Source organism: Orcinus orca, chromosome 3 (assembly GCF_937001465.1).
Source record: "Orcinus orca chromosome 3, mOrcOrc1.1, whole genome shotgun sequence".
Classification (NCBI taxonomy): domain Eukaryota; kingdom Metazoa; phylum Chordata; class Mammalia; order Artiodactyla; family Delphinidae; genus Orcinus; species Orcinus orca.
Genome location: NC_064561.1, coordinates 5,245,378 through 5,264,667, shown reverse-complemented (window position 1 = coordinate 5,264,667; position 19,290 = coordinate 5,245,378). Strand labels below are relative to the sequence as shown.

Here is a 19,290-nt window from a genome sequence, read left to right as displayed (position 1 = left end):
ATCAGAGTGAATATCAAAGATTTTAGAAAATGCAAAGGCCAAATAAGCAAGAAAATGCTAATTGGGGATGTGTAAACATAAATAAGATATAGATCAACAGAGCACCATTTTTTTTTTTTTTTTTGCGGTACACGGGCCTCTCACTGTTGTGGCCTCTCCCGTTGCGGAGCACAGGCTCCGGACGCGCAGGCTCAGCGGCCATGGCTCACGGACCCAGCTGTTCCGCGGCACGTGGGATCTTCCCGGACCGGGGCACGAACCCGCGTCCCCTGCATCGGCAGGCGGACTCTCAACCACTGCGCCACCAGGGAAGCCCAGAGCACCATTTTTAAAGTGGTCAAAAGTCATATCAAATCAGAATTCTATACCCAGCATCGATATTGCCCCAAATTAAGATTCTTTGAAAACTTAAAGCATTTCATTGTTAGTAGTCTTGAATTGGACAAAATACTAGAATGAGTTATGAAGTCCAAAGGAAAATATCTCAGATCAAAAGCCAGGAATGCAGGAGGAAATGAAAAGAAAAGGAAAGAATAATTTAGAAATAAATATAAGTGAAGTTTGTTTCATAAAGCAATTCTGGAACTCTCTCATGGAGATTAAAATACATGTAGAATTAAGATGCATGACAACAGTAACAGAAAAGTCAGGAAAGCTGAAATGGAATTAAAAGTGTTCTAAGGTATTAGCATTTGGGAGATGTGGTAAGAGCAATTAACTGGATTAGTCTATTAGTTAAAGGAGTCAGAATTTTATCACTAAAGTAACTTCACAAGTTCTGTATATGACTGCAACTAGCAAGTTTATAGAGAGAAAATGTAAAAATAAAAGAATTAAATTATAGTGAAATAAAGACAGTAAAGAGACTGTTTATGTCAGAGGGTAGGGAAGGAGTAAGATGGTTGAAATAATCTCGAATTTACCAGTAATTAGGTGAAATGTAAATGTACAAACTATTGAGTTCTTTTCAATGATTCTGTGATATAGACTTCATAGACTTGTGAGTAAATATTTTGGACATTCTTTTATTGATAAACATTTATACAATCTGTAGTTTTTTCTATGAAAACATAAGTTGTGTGGAAATTTTAGCATATAGGAACGTCCATAACTTTTTTTGTAGAAGGTATCCATACTGAGTGAAAAAGGAAACATTAAATTTTTGATAGAAAGTACAAACAGCACCCCCATTCACAAATGTATTAAATTTTTTCATATAGTATTTCATATTATTCAATAGTGTCTAATATTGTCAATAGCGCCAAATTCTTGTGTTTGTGTGGAGAGATTTGGGAATCTCTCCAATGCCTCTGATCTGGGATAGAGTGTGTCCTCTCGATTGGGTTGTCTCCTGATTGGGTTGTCCACCCTCTTCCCCTATAAAAGGGGGAATCAGAGGCAGAATTCACTGCACTTTCCAGCAAGACACAGGCTGTCTGCATCTCAAGGGTGGGTCCAAGGACAGCTCTCGGAAGATGGGGGAACCTGAATGGACCAGTTTTCCAAGCCAGCCTCTTCCGGTGAGTGTGGAATCCATACCGATGGCAAGAGTGTACATTAGGATGCTGTTTTCTTCTGTAAAATCTAATTTAGCAGAATTTAGCTCGAAAAACAAGAAGGTATCTCATTGAAAGTTATTTCCCAGGTGTTAATGTTTCTTAAGAAATAGTCAAGATTGTGTATATTTTTGTATATGAAGTTTTTTTGGATAATACATGAAATGTGTGATGTGTGTGTGTGTGTGTGTGTTTTAACCAAAATCACTAGGTAGTGGAAGTAGTATTTGGCCCTAGAGTGTTTAAATCGTTCTCCTCTATGGACAATTATTTGCCCACAATGTGTTTGGTCTTTTTTTCTTCTTTTTTAAAAAATTCTGTTCTCTGCTTCAAATAGGGCTCTCCAGTTTCTTTGTCATCCATCATTGTAGTTAATTTCTTTTTCCTACTCTCCCTTCTCACTTCTATTCCTCCCTATTCCGCTCCTTCCCTCTCTGTCTTTGTGTTGGCCTTGCTATAGATCATAGCACCTAATTATACCTAATGCTATTACTAGACATTCCTTAGTCTATAACACTTTTCTCTCACCAAGATTAAAATAATCTAGGGCAATGACTTTGTTAAGTTAAATTCCGAGTAGTGTGTTTTAGTACACAACTTGGCATATAACAGCTGCTCTATAAATAGGCAGATCATTTTTCTATCAAACATTTTTCTATCAAACATTTCATTACATTTTGAGTAATGAAAGGGGTAGTATTAATTATAATGTCAGGACAACAGGAATAAAGTGAGGTTTATGTTTTCCCTTTAAAAAAATATCTTCGAAGACAGAAGTGTAAGATTTAAAAGGAAAGGTGCACTGATTAGGTTCACAGTTTAAACAGATTATTTTGAGGAGACTTAGAATGGATCACAGAGAGAAAGGATTGAAATCTTTGATTGCAGTCCACCACAAAACAGACTAACTCATTTTATCATTGTAGTTGTGTGCATTTATTAGAAAAATTTGGAAAGTAGTTTTTGGAGTTTGCATAACTTCTCTTAAAAAAAGATATCTGAGCACCTTGGAAAGCCAAAGCACTAAATGACTATATCAGTGGAAACATTAAAATTCTTATTATCCTCTCTTCATTGAGTACCCAACTTCATGAGAAAAGCAATCTCAAATAAGTACATAATATGCCACATAAAATTAAAAAAATTTACACAGAGAAAATGTAAGATTAATTTTGATATGGGAACAGGAAAGGTAATTCTGTGGCATTTTGTAGGTCAAATGAAAGGTGCTCAAGAATTATTCAAAAGTTGGGAATCTTCAGGTGGATTCAGGAGGGCAAATGGATGGCTAATTGGTATAAGAATGTGGAGTGGTAGGGCGTCCAGAATGCCATTCAGGGGCAAATGCGATATTACTTCCAACAAGTGAGTTTGTGGAGACATTGAGATAAGGATGAACTATTTGGGGAATTGGCTGGTTCAACTTGGGACCTGGTCACAGTGAGTTGAGTCATGGATATTATCACTGATCTGGTGGGTAGGCAGATGGATATTTGGGTCTTAGAGTTGAAGCCAGATCGGTGAATCTGTGAGCATTTCTAGTTCATTAACGGTATTTGAAGGCAGGGGAATGGATGGGATTGCCTAGAAGAAGGTTTGGATGTAGAACAGATGTGAGAGCAGGTCCGACTTCTAAGAAGCATCAATTGTTGTGTTGAGATAGTAGAGAGAGGAGTAGGAGGAGGGGAGGATGGGAGTCAGGGAGTAAACACTGTTATTTACAGGGCTTCCCTGGTGGCGCAGTGGAGGAGAGTCCGCCTGCCGGTGCAGGGGACACGGGTTCATGCCCCGGTCCGGGAAGATCCCACATGCCGCGGAGCGGCTGGGCCCGTGAGCCATGGCCGCTGAGCCTGCGCGCCTGGAGCCTGTGCTCCGCAACGGGAGAGGCCACAACAGTGAGAGGCCCGCGTACCGCAAAAAAAAAAAAAAAAAAAAAAAAAGTTATTTACAGTGGAAAAAAGGAACTTTATGATGAGAATGTGGCCTTTCTAAGTTATGTTATGAGCAGGAGGATATTTAAGTGAAGATGGGACTTGGGTTTGAAAGAAAAGTATTGGAGTGTTGAGAGGTACATGATCTCACTGAAGATGAGGCACTAAAGAACTATGAAAACTAGGTGATTGCATGTCTTAAAGCAAAGTAAAAAAGAGATATAAAAAAGTTTAATGTCTTGGTATTCAAAGAACCCTGTGATCTCTTTGTCCAGATAGTGTTGGATTAGGGGGTACCAGCATGTGCGGCGTTGACAGTGACAGGGGTGGTAAGAGGAAAACATCCTCAAAGGAGGATGGTGGAGGGGAAAGTCTGGAATTGGTACTGGGCAATGACCTGGAGCTTTCTGTCCTTGACTCCTATCTGTTTGATGTCCCAGGCTTCAGTTCTCAATGTGTGGTGCCGGTACTAGCAGCATCAGCGTCAGTTGGAATCACCTAGAAACGCAATTTCTTGTCCGCACCCCAGACTGACTTGCATTGAGATCCGGAAATCTGAGTTCTAACAACCCTCTGAAAGACTGTGATGCAGAGTAAATTGAGATTCATCTCTCTAGGGAGACAGGAGAGTGGTTATCCAAACGAGCTGAGGACATTCTCCATGACTGGCAGTGGTTTCATCCCCCACTTTATTCAAATGGTACTTTTCGTTTTGTTTTCACAGAGGAAGCTCAAAAGAAATATGATGCCTGAGACGTTGGAGAAGAAAAGACAAGACCATTTAGCCAAGGCCAAGCAGAGACATCGTGAAGGAACTGCACTTCCTATGAGGCTGACCAGCTGCATTTTCAAGAGGCAAGTCACGAAGATAACTTCTCATCCTGACAATGCAGTCAGGCGCCGTCGATGCGAGGGGACCTTGGAGAAGCCCCAGCAAGCCTGTGCATTCAGGAGACTGCAGGGGCTCCAGGTCTACAGCCCTGAAGGAGAACCTTTCAGCACGTTGGACAGCGCAATTATTTTCGGAGTAATTGCCCCGCGCGGTGCTGGTGAATCCCTGGGCCGTGCTGGTGCCGGGTCTCTGCACACCAGCCCTGAAGCCATCACTGCCCAGTGTTCAGACGGGGCAGAGATGATCCCAGGATTGGGTCCCTTCCTCCCACAGACCCTCTACAGGCAACGAGTAACATATGCAGATATTCGCCGACAGGCTCGGAAAGTGAAAAGAGCAAGGGAGAGACTGGGTATGGCCTTGAGGGCAGACAGGCTTGCCAGGGAGACAGAGAGAGCCAGGAGCCCTGAGAACTAGGTGAAAAATGGACGAGACTGTCCTGAAGAAGCCGAGTGCTGCGGCCCCTGGGAAGTGGTTCACTGCAGGACAGCCCTCCGTTCTACTTGCCTCTTTAAGTGTCAACCATGTTTCTGGACTGAGATGTTTGGTTAGATGAACATTGTACTCTATTAAACTCTTGGTAGACAAAAACGACAAGAGTAAACGTTTTTGTGAGTGAGAGATTGGGTTTCATGTGACAAGAAAAATGATTTTTCCTTACCTTTGTACACTTCAATCTCTGTCAGGATTTCTCTATTGAATTCTACAGAGGTAATGTAGTCTGGGGGGATTATTTAATGTTTTTTGTTATAATATTTTCTTACATTGCTTACACTTAGGCAAGAAATGATACCTACTCTAGAGATTATTTTTTAATATTAATGCTATAAAATTTTATTAAGCTTGCTTTTTACTTCTCATTTTATCATCTTTTTTTTGTCATTGTGTCAAATGCTAAATCAGACATGACTTTTTTTTTTAACATCTTTATTGGAGTATAATTGCTTTACAATGGTGTGTTAGTTTCTGCTGTACAATAAAGTGAATCAGCCATACACATACATATATCCCCATATCCCCTTCCTCTTGCATCTCCCTCCTACCCTCCCTATCCCACCCCTCTAGGTGGACACAAAGCACCGAGCTGATCTCCCTGTGCTATGCGGCTGCTTCCCACTAGCTATCTATTTTACATTTGGTAGTGTATATATGTCCATGCCACTCTCTCACTTTGTCCCAGCTTCCCCTTCCCTGTATCCTCAAGTCCATTCTCTAGTAGGTCTGTGTCTTTATTCACGTCTTGCCCCTAGGTTCTTCATGAACAACTTTTTTGTTTGTTTGTTTGTTTTAGATTCTATATATATGTGTTAGCATACGGTATTTGTTTTTCTCTTTCTGACTTACTTCACTCTGTGTGACAGTCTCTAGGTCCATCCACATCTCTACAAATAACTTAATTTCGTTTCTTTTTATGGCTGAGTAATATTCCATTGTATATATGTGCCACATCTTCTTTATCCATTCATCTGTCGATGGACACTTAGGTTGCTTCCATGTCCTGGCTATTGTAAGTAGAGCTGCAATGAACATTTTGGTACATGATGCCTTTTTTTTTTTTTTTTCCGGTATGCGGGCCTCTCACTGTTGTGGCCTCTCCCGTTGCGGAGCACAGGCTCCGGATGCGCAGGCTCAGCGGCCATGGCTCACGGGCCCAGCCGCTCCATGGCATGTGGGATCTTCCCGGACCGGGGCACGAACCCGTGTCCCCTGCATTGGCAGGCGGACTCTCAACCACTGCACCACCAGGGAAGCCCCATGACGCTTTTTGAATTATGGTTTTCTCAGGGTATATGCCCAGTAGTGGGATTGCTGGGTCATATGGTAGTTCTATTTTTAGTTTTTTAAGGAACCTTCATACTGTCTCCATAGTGTCTGTATCAATTTACATTCCCACCAACAGTGCAAAGGGTTCCCTTTTCTCCACACCCTCTCCAGCATTTATTGTTTGTAGAGTTTTTGATTATGGCCATTCTGACCAGCGTGAGATGATATCTCATTGCAGTTTTGATTTGCATTTCTCTAATGATTAATGATGTTGAGCATTCTTTCATGTGTTTGTTGGCAACCTGTATATATCCTTTGGAGAAATGTCTATTTAGGTCTTCTGCCCATTTTTGGATTGGATTGTTTGGTTTTTTGATATTAAGCTGCATGAGCTGCTTGTAAATTTTGGAGATTAATCCTTTGTCAGTTGCTTCATTTGCAAACATTTTTACATACTCTTTTTTTTTTTTAAGTTTTTTTCTTTAATTAATTAATTTATTTTTGGCTGTGTTGGGTCTTCATTTCTGTGCGAGGGCTTTCTCTAGTTGCGGCGAGCAGGGGCCACTCCTCATCGCGGTGCGCGGGCCTCTCACTGCTGTGGCCTCTCCCGTTGCAGAGCACAGGCTCCGGACGCGCAGGCTCAGCGGCCAGGGCTCACGGGCCCAGCCGCTCCGCGGCATGTGGGATCTTCCCAGACCAGGGCTCGAACCCGTGTCCCCTGCATTGGCAGGCGGATTCTCAACCACTGCGCCACCAGGGAAGCCCACATACTCTTTTTAAATGTACTTTTTAAAGGTTCATTTTTTCCCCTGGAACTTGATTTTGAAAATATTATTGATGAGTTTGCTTCTAGTAAAACAAAGAAAGTAAAATTTTCATAAATTCTCGTTGTTATAAATAAAATATTTAAATTTAAAATAATATTTTACATCCTAATATCCTTACATTTCAACTTTTCAATTTTTTTCAACTACTTTAATGATCTGGGATGGGAAGGCACATTGTCAGTGGTCAATAAATATTACTTGACTGGATGGATTTGTATTTTGCAGTGGGAGGATGCCATAAATTATTTGGATTGTAAGAGGACAATGTTATTGAGCTTTATGGGATTTAAAAACTATGCAGGTTTTATCCTAAGTCTCTTTTCTCTCTCTAGTGGAGGCATATGAGACATGGGGGTGAATAAATACACCAAGCTTGATGTTTATAGTAAGAAAAAATCCTATTGTGGAGATCACAACTTTACCCACTTACTTTAGAAATATAGGATTCCTGAAGGTGACTGTATTTTAGACCAACATGTAACACTGTTGCAGAAACAGATAAAGCCTTGCACAGATCTTCTTCAGAAAGAACTTTAATTCAACCATTATAGATTTATAGGTCCTAATAACTAAGAGGAAATGGAGATCCAACCTTTCTCTTTGCCTATTTCAAGTTGTTGCAATCAAATGCAAAATGTTGACAACCCATTGGCTACTGTGTCAGATGGGGCAATTACCACAAGTAATGTTTCATAGCAAACCACTCATGAAACTAAGTGTCTGAAAAAAATGAGGCTTGATTGTTGCTGCTGAGTCTGTGGGTTGGCTGGGGCAGTGTGCTGATCTTGGCTGGGCTCACTCATATGACCACAGTCAGCTACAAGTTGGCTAGGTGGCTGATTATGGAAAACCTCAGCTGGTATAATAGGATTACTAAACTGTCTTCCATATGTTTCTCACATATGTCCAGCAGTTTATCCTGGGCATATTCTCATGGCAGAGGCAGGTATGCAAAATCAAGCAAGATTAACCATGTAAAGGGAAAAAAGAATGGCACACTCACTTTTGAAACCTCTGAGTCACACTTGCTAATATTCCTTTGGCCAAAGCGAGTCTCAAAGCCAAGTCTGAGTCAGAGTGGGAAGGAGTTACAAAGTTGCAGGGGAAGGGGTGTGGAGACATGGAGACACGTCTTGAGGCCACTGATGCAATCAATCTACCTATATTGGCTAAATGTAAGAGCTGTGCAATCTCATTTCAATATCCCTTAGAACTGTCACCGCTGTACTGAACACTCTGGATAAGCCAAGCATTGAAGACCCACCTATCATAAATGAACCCTTGTTTGTAAACATGTGTCAACCCCCTCCCAAGTTGTGGCTGCCACAAATGACAAAAACCAAGCCTCTGACAACCAAGTTTAATGTTGCTATCAAATTGTCCAACACATGATTATTACTGAGCCAATTGAATCCTAAGTGGTAAGTTGATTCAAAGTAAATATTTAGTCTCTTCTCTGTGTCCCCAAGAATTCCTGAGGTCAAAGGAAGAGAAGGCAAGGGGCCAGGGGTCTGGAAGAGGAGCTCTGTTATCAAGAGCTCAAAGCCCAGCTCAACCACCTACAGCTGTGTAATGCTGAGAAAGGTACTTAAGCTCTCTGGGTCTCAGCTTAAAAAGGAGAGAATTCATTCATTCCCTCATTCATTCAATGTATTTATGGAGAAACTACTAAATACAATTCTCTGTACAGATGGAGTTCAGAGTTTGTTGGAGACACCCCCCCAAAAAAAGGGAAATTATAGTACAGGGCTAGAAAGCATGAAGTTGTACAAAAAGAATTAATAAACAGAGAGCTAAAGTAAATAGTTTTGGGAGGTTATAAAAGGGAGTTCTCAAGTCCTGTGTCGATAGCAGAGCCCAAGAAAAAGAAAGACTTCTCTTCTTTCCTGGCAAGGACTCAGCCAATAAAAGCCTTGGACTCTTTGTTTACTATAGCCCTCTTAACTTCCTTTTCCTCTCTTTAAAAGAGTTCTCTTTCCCTTGCTGTACAGGAACTTGCATGTGGCTCACCGCACGTTGCATATTGCAGACCCTGAATTGCAATTCTCCACTGATACCAAATAAACCCATTTTTGCTGGAGAAATATCTGGCAGTCTATTTGTTTCAGCTCAACAAAGCCTTAGGAGACACACAGAGATGATATCTAATCCTACTTCAAGAGATTCAAAGAATAATATAATATAGTAAATCAACTATACTTCACTTTTTTAAAAAAGAGAGATTCAAAGAATATTTCCTAGTGGAAGTGATGACTAAGCTGAGACTCAAAGAGAGGATAACAATGAATCAGATTTTGAGGAAAAATGTCATAGGAAGAGGGAATGGCAGGTGTAAAGTCCCAAAATAAATGTTTCCCTTCTGGCTTTAAAGACAAGCTGAGCTATCAGCATGGAAAACAGAAGAATATTCTAGAATATTCTAGAACATTCATGAGTACAACACAAATCCCCTGGGGATCTCATTATAATGCAGGCTCTCTGTGCTCTAAAGCCCGCGAGCCACAACTACTGAGCCCACATGCCACAACTACTGAAGCCCACGTGCCCTAGAGCCCACGTGCTGCAACTACTGAGTCCATGTGCTGCAACTACTGAAGCCCGCATGCCCAGAGCCCATGCTCCACAGCAAGAGAAGCCACCGCAAAGAGAAGCCTGTGCACCACAATGAAAAGTAGCCCCCATTCACCGCAACAAGAGAAAGGCCGTGCACAGCAACGAAGACCCAACGCAGCCAAAAAGTACATAAATAAAACAAAACAAAAAGTAAAAAAAAAAAATGCAGGCTCTGGTTCAGCAGATCTGGGGTGGCACCTGATGTCCTACTTTTCTAACAAGGTGAGGCTGATTCTTCTGGTCCACAGACTACACTTTGATTAGGGAGCTATTAAAGTGGCCACAGAGGGGAGATCTACCTGTTGAATTTTCACTTCCTTCTTTTTTTTTCAATTGAAGTATAGTTGACTTACAGTATTATGTTACTTTCAGGTGTACAGCATGGTAATTTGATATTTTTATAGATTATACTCCATATAAAGTTATCATAAAATATTGACTATATTCACTCTGCTGAACCTTACATTTTTGTCACTTATTTATTTTACACCTAGAAGTTTGTACCTCTTAATTCCCTTTGACTGCTCCTACTTACCAAAATAACTCTTTTAAGTGTTTCTGCCTATAAGTGTGTGTGCTTTATGTATCCCCTGAGGCTCTCCTTACAATTTTACTGACCATTTCTATAAAAGCAGGAGGGTTCTTTGTTGAAAGGTAAGGCAGTCAGTCAGAAGACACATCATTTATTGAGGGCTACTCTCTGTGTCAAGCATGTGATAGATGCTGGAGAGGCACTCTTGAAGCCACACATCCATGGACTTAGGACAAAACAAAATGGTAGCCAGAAGTTCTTGGTCCCGCCATTGCACTGCAATCTGTTATCTCCGCAAAACTCTGGAAAGTCAAAGAGTTGCAGAACACAGAAGATAAAACGGTAAGCTGGAACAGGAACTCTTGTTTCTCAGCAGGGCATGAAGCCATGGGGAGACCATCCCACATATCCGTCCATGATCCGAATTTCCCAGAGAGCTCTGGGGCTGGCAGGATCCTGCATTTCCATATTAAGCCGAGAAGAAAAGATTTCAGAGAAGGCTCCTGCAGGCACCTGCTTTCCCGAAATGTTGTTTCATAGTGTATTTGAAAGCAAGAAAGGACTTTAACCCTGTGAGAGAAATCAGAATCAGAAACAGTGGCAGGATTAGTACAAATGTGGGTCCAGGGATCAGATCTATGTGGGCATGGGTCTTATAAATACAGACAGAGATAAATATGGCAATAAAAACTAGAAGGATAAACATTTAAATGTTAACAGTGATTACGCCTAGTGTGGCAGGCACTGTTGGCAGACCCAAAAGCTATTCTCAACCTCTTTACTATTGATATTCCCATTCTAGAAGCTAGAAAGCAGAATGCTTGTTTTTTCAAATTCTTTTGTAATTATGAGTAGTCATGTGATGCAGTTCTGACCAATTAGGTGAAAGGGAAATCTGCTAAGGGGCTTCTGGAAAAGCTATTATTTCCTATTAAAGGGAGAAGGTTGAAAGGAGAGTTTACCACTCTGCCCCATCCCTCTCCTTCCTGCCTTGAACGTGGTCACAATGTCTGGAGCTATGGCAGCCATCTTGCAACCATGAAAATAATTGATGAAAAGTCAACATGCTGTCAGTGGAAAGGAAATCTAGGGAGAGCTTAGATCCTTAACAACACCACTAAGCAACAGAACCAATACCAGCAACACCTAACTCTGGACTTCTATTCTTGCAAGAAAAAGAATTTCATATTTATTTAAGCCACTGGATCTTAGTTACTTGTGCTTGGAATACATCAGTGAAAAAAAATAAGACCTTCTAGTGGGGGATGGAAGACCATAAAAATTAAATGAGATGAATAAGGAAATTATAGTGTTAGAAAGTGGAAAGCATAGAAAAGAAAATCAAGACAAGGTGCGTGGAGGAAGCAGGGTAGGGGAATAGGAGGCTGCACAAAATACAGTTGTCAGAGGAAATTTCATTGATAAGAAATGACTGGAACAAAGATTTGAAGGACGTGAGGGAAGTGAGGGAGTTGTCCATGCAGGTATCAGGACAAAAACATTCAAGGCATTCAAGAGCATTCAGTTCAAGGTTCCTAAGGAGGAAATGAGCCTGCCATGTTTGAAGAATCTTGAGCAGGCCAGTGAGGGTGGAGCAGAGTGAAGTGAGAGGTCAATTAATAGAAGACAAGGTCAAAAAGGAAAAGAGAGTCAGATCAAACAAGGCCTTGTGGGCCACCAGGAGGACTTTGGCTTTTACTCTAAGGTGGGAGCCATGGAGTGTTGTAGGCAGAGAAGGAATGTGACCTGACTCAGGGGTTCACGAGTGCCCTCTGGCTGCTGTAGGGAGAATAGACCAAAGGTAGAGCAGGGAAAAGGTAAGAGAGGCAGCAGGAAGAACACTTTTGAGGCTATTTCCATCATCCTGGCTAGAGACTTGGACTTGGACCATAGTGGAAGGAATGAAGGGAAAGAGAAGCGATCAGACTCTGGATCCATTTTGAGAAAAAGTCATCAGGATTTGCTGATGAATCAGAGATGGAAGAGAGTGAGAAGAAAAGCAGACTCAAGGTTAACTTCACACCTTCACTCCCGAGCAATAGAAAAATAGAGGACCCTATGTGGAAATGAGAGGTAGGGGAATCAGAAGCTCATTTGGAACGTGTTACATCTGTGACATCTATCAGACATCTAAGTGGGGGCATTTGGTAGGTGGCAGGTTATATGAGTCTAGAATTCAGGAGAGGGGGCTAAACTGCACATTATTTATAATTTGGGGGTCATTGCTGATAGATGGTGTTTGTAGCCATGAGATTGAATGAGATCCATTGTGTAGAGGAAAATGTGCGCTTCGAACAAAACTGATGTATTGTTAGAGGATACCCCTTTGGGTATTATCTGATCTATGGTGGAGCTATTTTACAATTCTGTAAATTTTAAATAACTGACAGTGATGGAAAATAATTTCATGGAAAAATCTGTTTTTCCCTTACTTGCACTCTCATTTCAATATTATTGAGATTATATATGTATTTAATTCACATATATTAATACATAAGTAATACACATATATGAATTTTAAATATATAATACTAATAATTATATAGTCCATATAATTATATGTATGATTATATTATATATTAATAATTATATATAATGGCTTTATATTTATAATTATGTATAAAATACAATTATGTATAATTTATAGATATTATATATGAAATTTATATATAATATATATTTATATATTATATAATATAAAATTTACATATTATAATGTGAATAATTATATATAATGTCTGTATATTTACAATTATATGTATAATTATATAATATATAATTATTTGTTCTATATATTACATATAATTATCAATGAGGAAACCAGGCAGATGTTATAATTGGTTCAAAAGAGAACACAAGAACATACATATATATAAAGTAGTGATATTATGTGTTATGTATACATTGTGAACACTGTGTACATTATATGTGTGCTATGTGTTACGTGTACATTATGTACATTGTACACATTATATGTATGATGTACTATACATACACGTCTGTTCTTTGCGTTCTCTTGTGAACCAGTTATAACACCTGCTGCTTCCCTCACTGATTAATGAGCAGAATAAAATCCTTGACAGATGCTTATTTTATATCTGTGAGTCATGATTTTGTCTCTTTTAGTTTGCATAGCTACTGAGGGACAGAGCTGGCATTTAAACCCAGGCAGTCTGGCTCCCAAACCCCCACCCTTAAACCCCAAACTTTATCAAATGAGTTAATACCCATGTACATGTTTAGCTCACAGTAGGTACTCAACATACAGTGCTGTCTAGAACCTGCAGACTCTCACCGTTTTGGAAGTGGAGGGAACAGATGACAGTACGATCCCTGAGGTCTCGGACTGGGAGCTGGGTTTGGTCTTCCTGGTCATGCATCTTCTGTATTCTTCCCGTACCTGAAGGTGGAGACACATCACGGGGAGTTGAATCACTCTTAGATGCAGGGGCATGTGTGGGCAGAGGCATGAGCCCTGGAAGGAAGGGGACTGGGAAGGCGGCAGCTACCTACCTGGCGGTTGAGCAGACAATGAATGAGGAAGATGAAGGCTCCTTGCAGGCTGTTGATGATGGTGAACAAGTAAGCCATGATATTGGCCATGGGTCCAAACTGGAAAATGCCCAACACCCAGGAACACCCCAAGATGAAGATCTGAGCAAAGGCTTTGAATGTCAGTAACCTGGAGGGGAAGATTTGCAGAGGATAAGGTTCTAGGAGGTGGCTGTTGTCCTCATGGGCCACCACTCTCCCAGGTTTAGCCTGAGGCTGCCACCATGTGACCCGTCACCTGGGTGAGAATAAACGTGGAACAGAGGCTCCAAGCCTAGAGGTAGGAAAATCAAATCCTACAGACATTGAAAAGGCAATTGGCCTACAGATACACATGGACACAAAGATGTGTGGACATATGTATTTAATGCAATATTGTCTGTAGTAATAAAAGGCTAGAAGGCACTATTTACAATAGACAAGACATGGAAACAACCTAAATGTCCATCAACAGATAAAGAAGATGTGGTTTGTGTATATATATATATCTCACATATATGTTGTATATATATGTATATATGTGTGTATATATGTGTACATTTCTATGTGTATATATATATATATATACACACACACACACAATGGAATATTTACTCAACCATTAAAAAGAATGAAATAATGCCATTTTTATCATACTAAGTATGATAAAGTATGTAAGTCAGAAAGAGAAAGACAAATACCATATGATATCACTTACATGTGGAATCTAAAATATGACACAGATGAACTTATCTACAAAACAGAAACAGAGTCACAGACATAGAGAACAGACATGTGGTTGCCAAAGTGGGGGGAGGGGGAGGGATGGATTTGGGGTTTGGGATTAGCAGATGCAAACTATTATATATAGAATGGATAAACAACAAGGTCCTACTGTATAGCCCAGGGGACTATATTCAATATCCTGTGATAAACCACAATGTAAAAGAATATGAATAAAGAATATATATATCTATCTATATATAAAACTAAGTCACTTTGCTGTACAGCAGAAATTAACACAACATTGTAAATCAGCCATACATCAATAAAAAAAATTTTAAAGGCTAGAAGGACCTTCCTGTCCAAGAATTTGGGACACATTAAGTGAACCATGAAGCCATCATATGAAATACTATGAAGCCTTCCTTTTTATTGGAGGCAAAACTCACATACCATAAGATTAACCATTTTGGCCACTGAAAGTGTGCAACTCAGTGGCATTGAGCACATTCACAACGTATAAACAGCATCACCATCCAGTTCCAAGACATTTTTATCACCCCCAAAATAAACCATGTACCTATCAAGCAGCCATTCCCTATTTACTTATCCCCCAACTAAAACAACCCAAACGTCCACCAACAGATGAACGGATGCACACAATGTGGTCCATCCATATACTGGAATATTATTCAGTCATAAAAAGTAATGAAGCACTGACGCTCGCTACAACGTGGATGAACGTTGAAAACATGCTGCTCAGTGAGAGAAGCCAGACACAAAAGGCCACATAGTGTATGATTCAATTGATAAGAAATGTCCAGAATAGACAAATCTACAGAGATAAAGAGTAGATTATAAAAACTTTTTTTTTTTTTTTTTTTTTTTGTGGTACGCGGGCCTCTCACTGCTGTGGCCTCTCCCTTTGCGGAGCACAGGCTCCGGATGCGCAGGCTCAGCAGCCATGGCTCACGGGCCCAGCCGCTCCGTGGCACGTGGGATCTTCCTGGACCGGGGCACGAACCCGTGTCCCCTGCGTCGGCAGGCGGACTCTCAACCACTGCGCCACCAGTGAAGCCCCTTGTTAGTTGTTTTTAACCTTAAGTATTGATATGATGTAAGCTACATAATATGTGGAAAACACAAAGTGCAGAATAATACGTACAGTATCCTATCATTTATGTAATGGATATATAAGTATAGAATGTTCTGGAAGGAAGGTCAACTTAAGTAATAATGGCTGCTTAGGGTAGGAGGGATCTGGGGACCCAGGGGGTCAGGGGAGAGATAGAGAATGACTTTATATGTGTTCCCTTTTTCACTACTTAATTTTTCTTACCATTGTATGTATTAACTTTGTTTTAACTTTTTGCTCTAACTTTTAAAAAATAACTTTAAAAAAATATTCAAGAGGAGTGAGGGATTGGACACTGACAGGAAAATAAGTAAAGGACGTTATCAGTTTACTGCTGATAAAAGCTAGACAATGTCTGGTTTGAGTAGGTTCTTAAAATGAACTTGAGTTGAATGATGAAGTTAAGAAAACAAATGGCCTATAAGAATATGAAAAAGTCCCACATCTGTAAGATAAAAAATATATATATGAAACTAAAATAATGAGATTGTAAATTTCATATATTAATTCAGGAAAACAATAAAAATGATAAACACTAGTGTTGGCAAAGCTGCAGGTAAACAAGCACTATTGTAAATGGAAACATTTTCTGGAAAACGATTTGCAATATATACTAACAGTGTTAAAATCCAACCTACTCTGACTCAGGCAATTTCATGCCTATTATTGTATTTTTTTGAATTTTATTTAATTTATATTTTTATACAGCAGATTCTTATTAGTTATCTATTTTATACACATCAGTGTATACATGTCAATCCCAATCTCCCAATTCATCCCACCACCATCCCCCCTCCCACTTTCCACCCTTGGTGTCCATATGTTTGTTCTCTACATCTGTGTCTCTATTTCTGCCTTGCAAACTGGTTCATCTGTACCATTTTTCTAGATTCCACATATATGCGTTAATATACGATATTTGTTTTTCTCTTTCTGACTTACTTCACTCTGACAGTCTCTAGGTCCATCCACATCTCTACAAATTACCCAGTTTCATTCCTTTTTATGGCTGAGTAATATTCCATTGTATATATGTACCACATCTTCTTTATCCATTCATCTGTCGATGGACATTTAGGTTGCTTCCGTGACTATTGTATATAGTGCTGCAATGAACATTGGGGTGCATGTGTCTTTTTGAATTATGGTCTTCTCTGGGTATATGCCCAGTAGTGGGATTGCTGAGTCATATGGTACTTCTATTTTTAGTTTTTTAAGGGACCTCCATACTGTTCTCCATACTATTGTTGTATTTAATAACAACAGATGTGTAAGAAGATTTGCCTACAAGGGTATTTCAAGATAGGATGGTTTATAGTAGTAAAAAAAAAAAAGAAAGAAAAAAAAAAGAAACAACTTAAATGTCCATAAATAAGGGATGATTTAAATAAATTGTGCTAGGTCTTTACACTGAAACACTATATATAAAAAAAAGATATTGTCAACAATTTCTAATAAAATAGAAAAATATTCATTACATGTTGTTAAGAGAAAAATGGTTATAAAAATAAAATAGTATGATTCTGGTTTTGTAAATATGTACATATAAGTATGCACAGTAGAAGAATTAGAGAATATATTAATAGTTCTAATACAGGAAACACTCACTCCTCCTAGGAACTGTAGTAAATGCTTTGTAAGCCACACGAAATGGGCAGTGTTAGCATCTCTGTTCTACAGATGAGGAAACTGAGTTTCAGAGAGGTTATGTAACTTGCCTAAGGTCACACAGCTTTTAAGTGGCAGTGCTGAGGTTTGAGACAGCCTGATCTAGACACTGTGCTATTCCATTTGGGGCATAGGACCAGGCTTACAAAAGGTACTCAGTGAACATTTGGGGAAAGAAGGAAAGGAGCCTAGAAGAGGAGGGGAAAGGAAGGATGGACGGTACCTGGTGTCTTTGAGCTTGGAGACTTCAGTACTGATGCTAGAAATCTGCTGCCTCAGGATCCACAGTGTCCCAGTCAGGAGGATGGAATTGATCTACAGAGTCAAGCAGAAGGGATGGAGAGATTGGATATACAAAAGGATAATGGCCAGACCATCTATAAAAATAGAACTCTGACCCACAGTCTACAGTAACCACTGCAGGAAGCCACACAATAACTGACCCCAAATGACCAGGACTTGACTAATAATTGACAGCCTCCCTCATTTCTGCCCCTGCTTCCAATTTAGGGCCAAAAGGAGAAAGCCAGTACGTAACCCTAACCAAGCACATAGAATGCCTTGCTTTCAGTTAGCCTACCCATAGGGTCCCCATGCCTACAGCCTCCAAGCAGGGCACACATGAAACCTTCCCTTTTTTCCTCTATAAAGCTTTCCCACTCATCTGCCTGTTTTTTAGTCTCTGACCAATGCAAGCGCTTTGACAATGCAAGTGGTTGACTCCCTTACCATAGCAATCTCCTAATAACCAGCCTTTGCTTGCTCTTGGAAGACCTGGGTTTATTTTCACTGGATGCATCTGGGAAGTTAGTATCAAGACCAGTGCCCCATCATGGGTTGAATTATGTCCCCCCACCACAAAAAATAAGATATGTTGAAGCCCTAACCCCCAAGACCTCAGAATGCTACCTTATCTGGATATAGGGTCTTTACAGAGATGATCAAATTAAAATGAAGTCATTAGGGTGGGCCCTAATCCAATATGACTTGTGCCCTTATAAAAAGGGGAAATTTGGACATAGAGACAGACATGCACAGAGGGAAGACAATGTGAAGAGACACAGGGAGAAGACTGACATCTACGAGCCAAGGAACGCCTGAGGCTACCAGAATTTGGAGAGTAGACGGGAACAGATTCTTCCCTATAGAAGAATCAGATTCAGATGGAGAAACAGATTCAGATGGAGCATGGCCTGCTGACTCCTTGATTTCAGACTTCTAGCCTCCAGAACTGTGAATCAATAAAATTCTGTTGTTCTAAGCTACCCAGTTTGTGATGCTTTGTTATGGCAGCCCTAGGAAACTCACACATGGACCCCCAAAACCTGATAGAAGTAAGCAAAACCCCTCTGGAGGAATAAAACCTCAAGAATTCCCAAGATTTAGCTCAGTCAAATATGAACTCACAGATAACAATTACAAATGACTCAAGGAAACAAGCCACCATGAGTGAGAGTCAGAAGACTCTCATCTTGCAGGACTGTAGAATCTAGATTGGAGGCAAGGAAGCAAGGAGATGGTACTCAACCTCCCCAGGCTTCCCAGAGAGTAGAAGGGTGGCTCCCAGGGGATGGGAAGATGTTGGTCTAAGGGTACAAAGTTTCAGTTATGCAAGGTAAGTTCTAGAGATGTAATGTACAACATGGTGACTTCTGTTACAATACTGTAGTATATACTTGAAATTTGCTAGAAGGGTAGCTCTTAAGGGTTCTCACAACAAAGAAAGAAAAGGGGAAAAATGGTAAGTATGTGAGGTGATGGATTTGTTAATTAGGTTGATTGCGGTGATCATTTCACAGTGTATACGTCAAAACATCAAGTTGTACACCTTAAATATATATAGTTTTTGTCGATTAAACCTCCATAAAACTTTTTTTAAATCTCCATGGGGCTTCCCTGGTGGTGCAGTGGTTAAGAATCCGTCTGCAGGGGACACAGGAGCCCTGGTCCGGGAAAATCCCACATGCCACGGAGCAATTAAGCCCATGCTCCACAACTACAGAGCCTGTGCTCTAGAGCCCGCGAGCCACAACTACTGAGCCCGCGTGCCACAACTACTGAAGCCGGTGTGCCTAGAGCCCGTGCTCTGCAACATGAGAAGCCACTGCAATGAGAAGC

The 19,290-nt window shown here is 40.3% G+C and overlaps 2 protein-coding genes across 4 annotated transcripts in view; one reads left to right on the top strand and one right to left on the bottom strand.

The window, feature by feature from the left end:
* Positions 1-1,475: 1,475 nt before the first annotated feature.
* LOC101287573 (methyl-CpG-binding domain protein 3-like 2B) lies at positions 1,476-4,796 on the top strand. The gene is made up of 2 exons (XM_004277662.2): positions 1,476-1,520; positions 4,212-4,796. Exons 1-2 carry the CDS (start codon positions 1,476-1,478, stop codon positions 4,794-4,796), a joined length of 630 nt encoding a protein of 209 aa, XP_004277710.1.
* Positions 4,797-7,487: 2,691 nt separating this feature from the next.
* The window catches only part of ADGRE1 (adhesion G protein-coupled receptor E1), a 50,045-nt gene continuing 38,242 nt past the window's right edge, over positions 7,488-19,290 (bottom strand). For 2 of the 3 annotated variants that reach the window (XM_012535766.3, XM_049707723.1), the window contains 4 exons: positions 17,396-17,487; positions 13,629-13,797; positions 13,411-13,515; positions 7,488-10,685 (listed from right to left, as the gene is read on the bottom strand). In XM_012535766.3, the coding sequence (XP_012391220.2) occupies positions 10,680-10,685; positions 13,411-13,515; positions 13,629-13,797; positions 17,396-17,487 (372 nt within the window). In that variant the 3' untranslated portion in view covers positions 7,488-10,679. Of the gene's footprint in view, positions 10,686-13,410; positions 13,516-13,628; positions 13,798-17,395; positions 17,488-19,290 lie in introns of those variants that run through there. The other variant, XR_007476373.1, reaches the window with a different exon arrangement.

Coding starts and splice junctions, on each gene's coding strand:
- LOC101287573 (XM_004277662.2), top strand. CDS start 1,476: ATGGGGGAACCTGAATGGACCAGTTTTCCAAGCCAGCCTCTTCCG. Junction 1,521..4,211: donor TTCCAAGCCAGCCTCTTCCG/GTGAGTGTGGAA, acceptor TTGTTTTCACAG/AGGAAGCTCAAAAGAAATAT.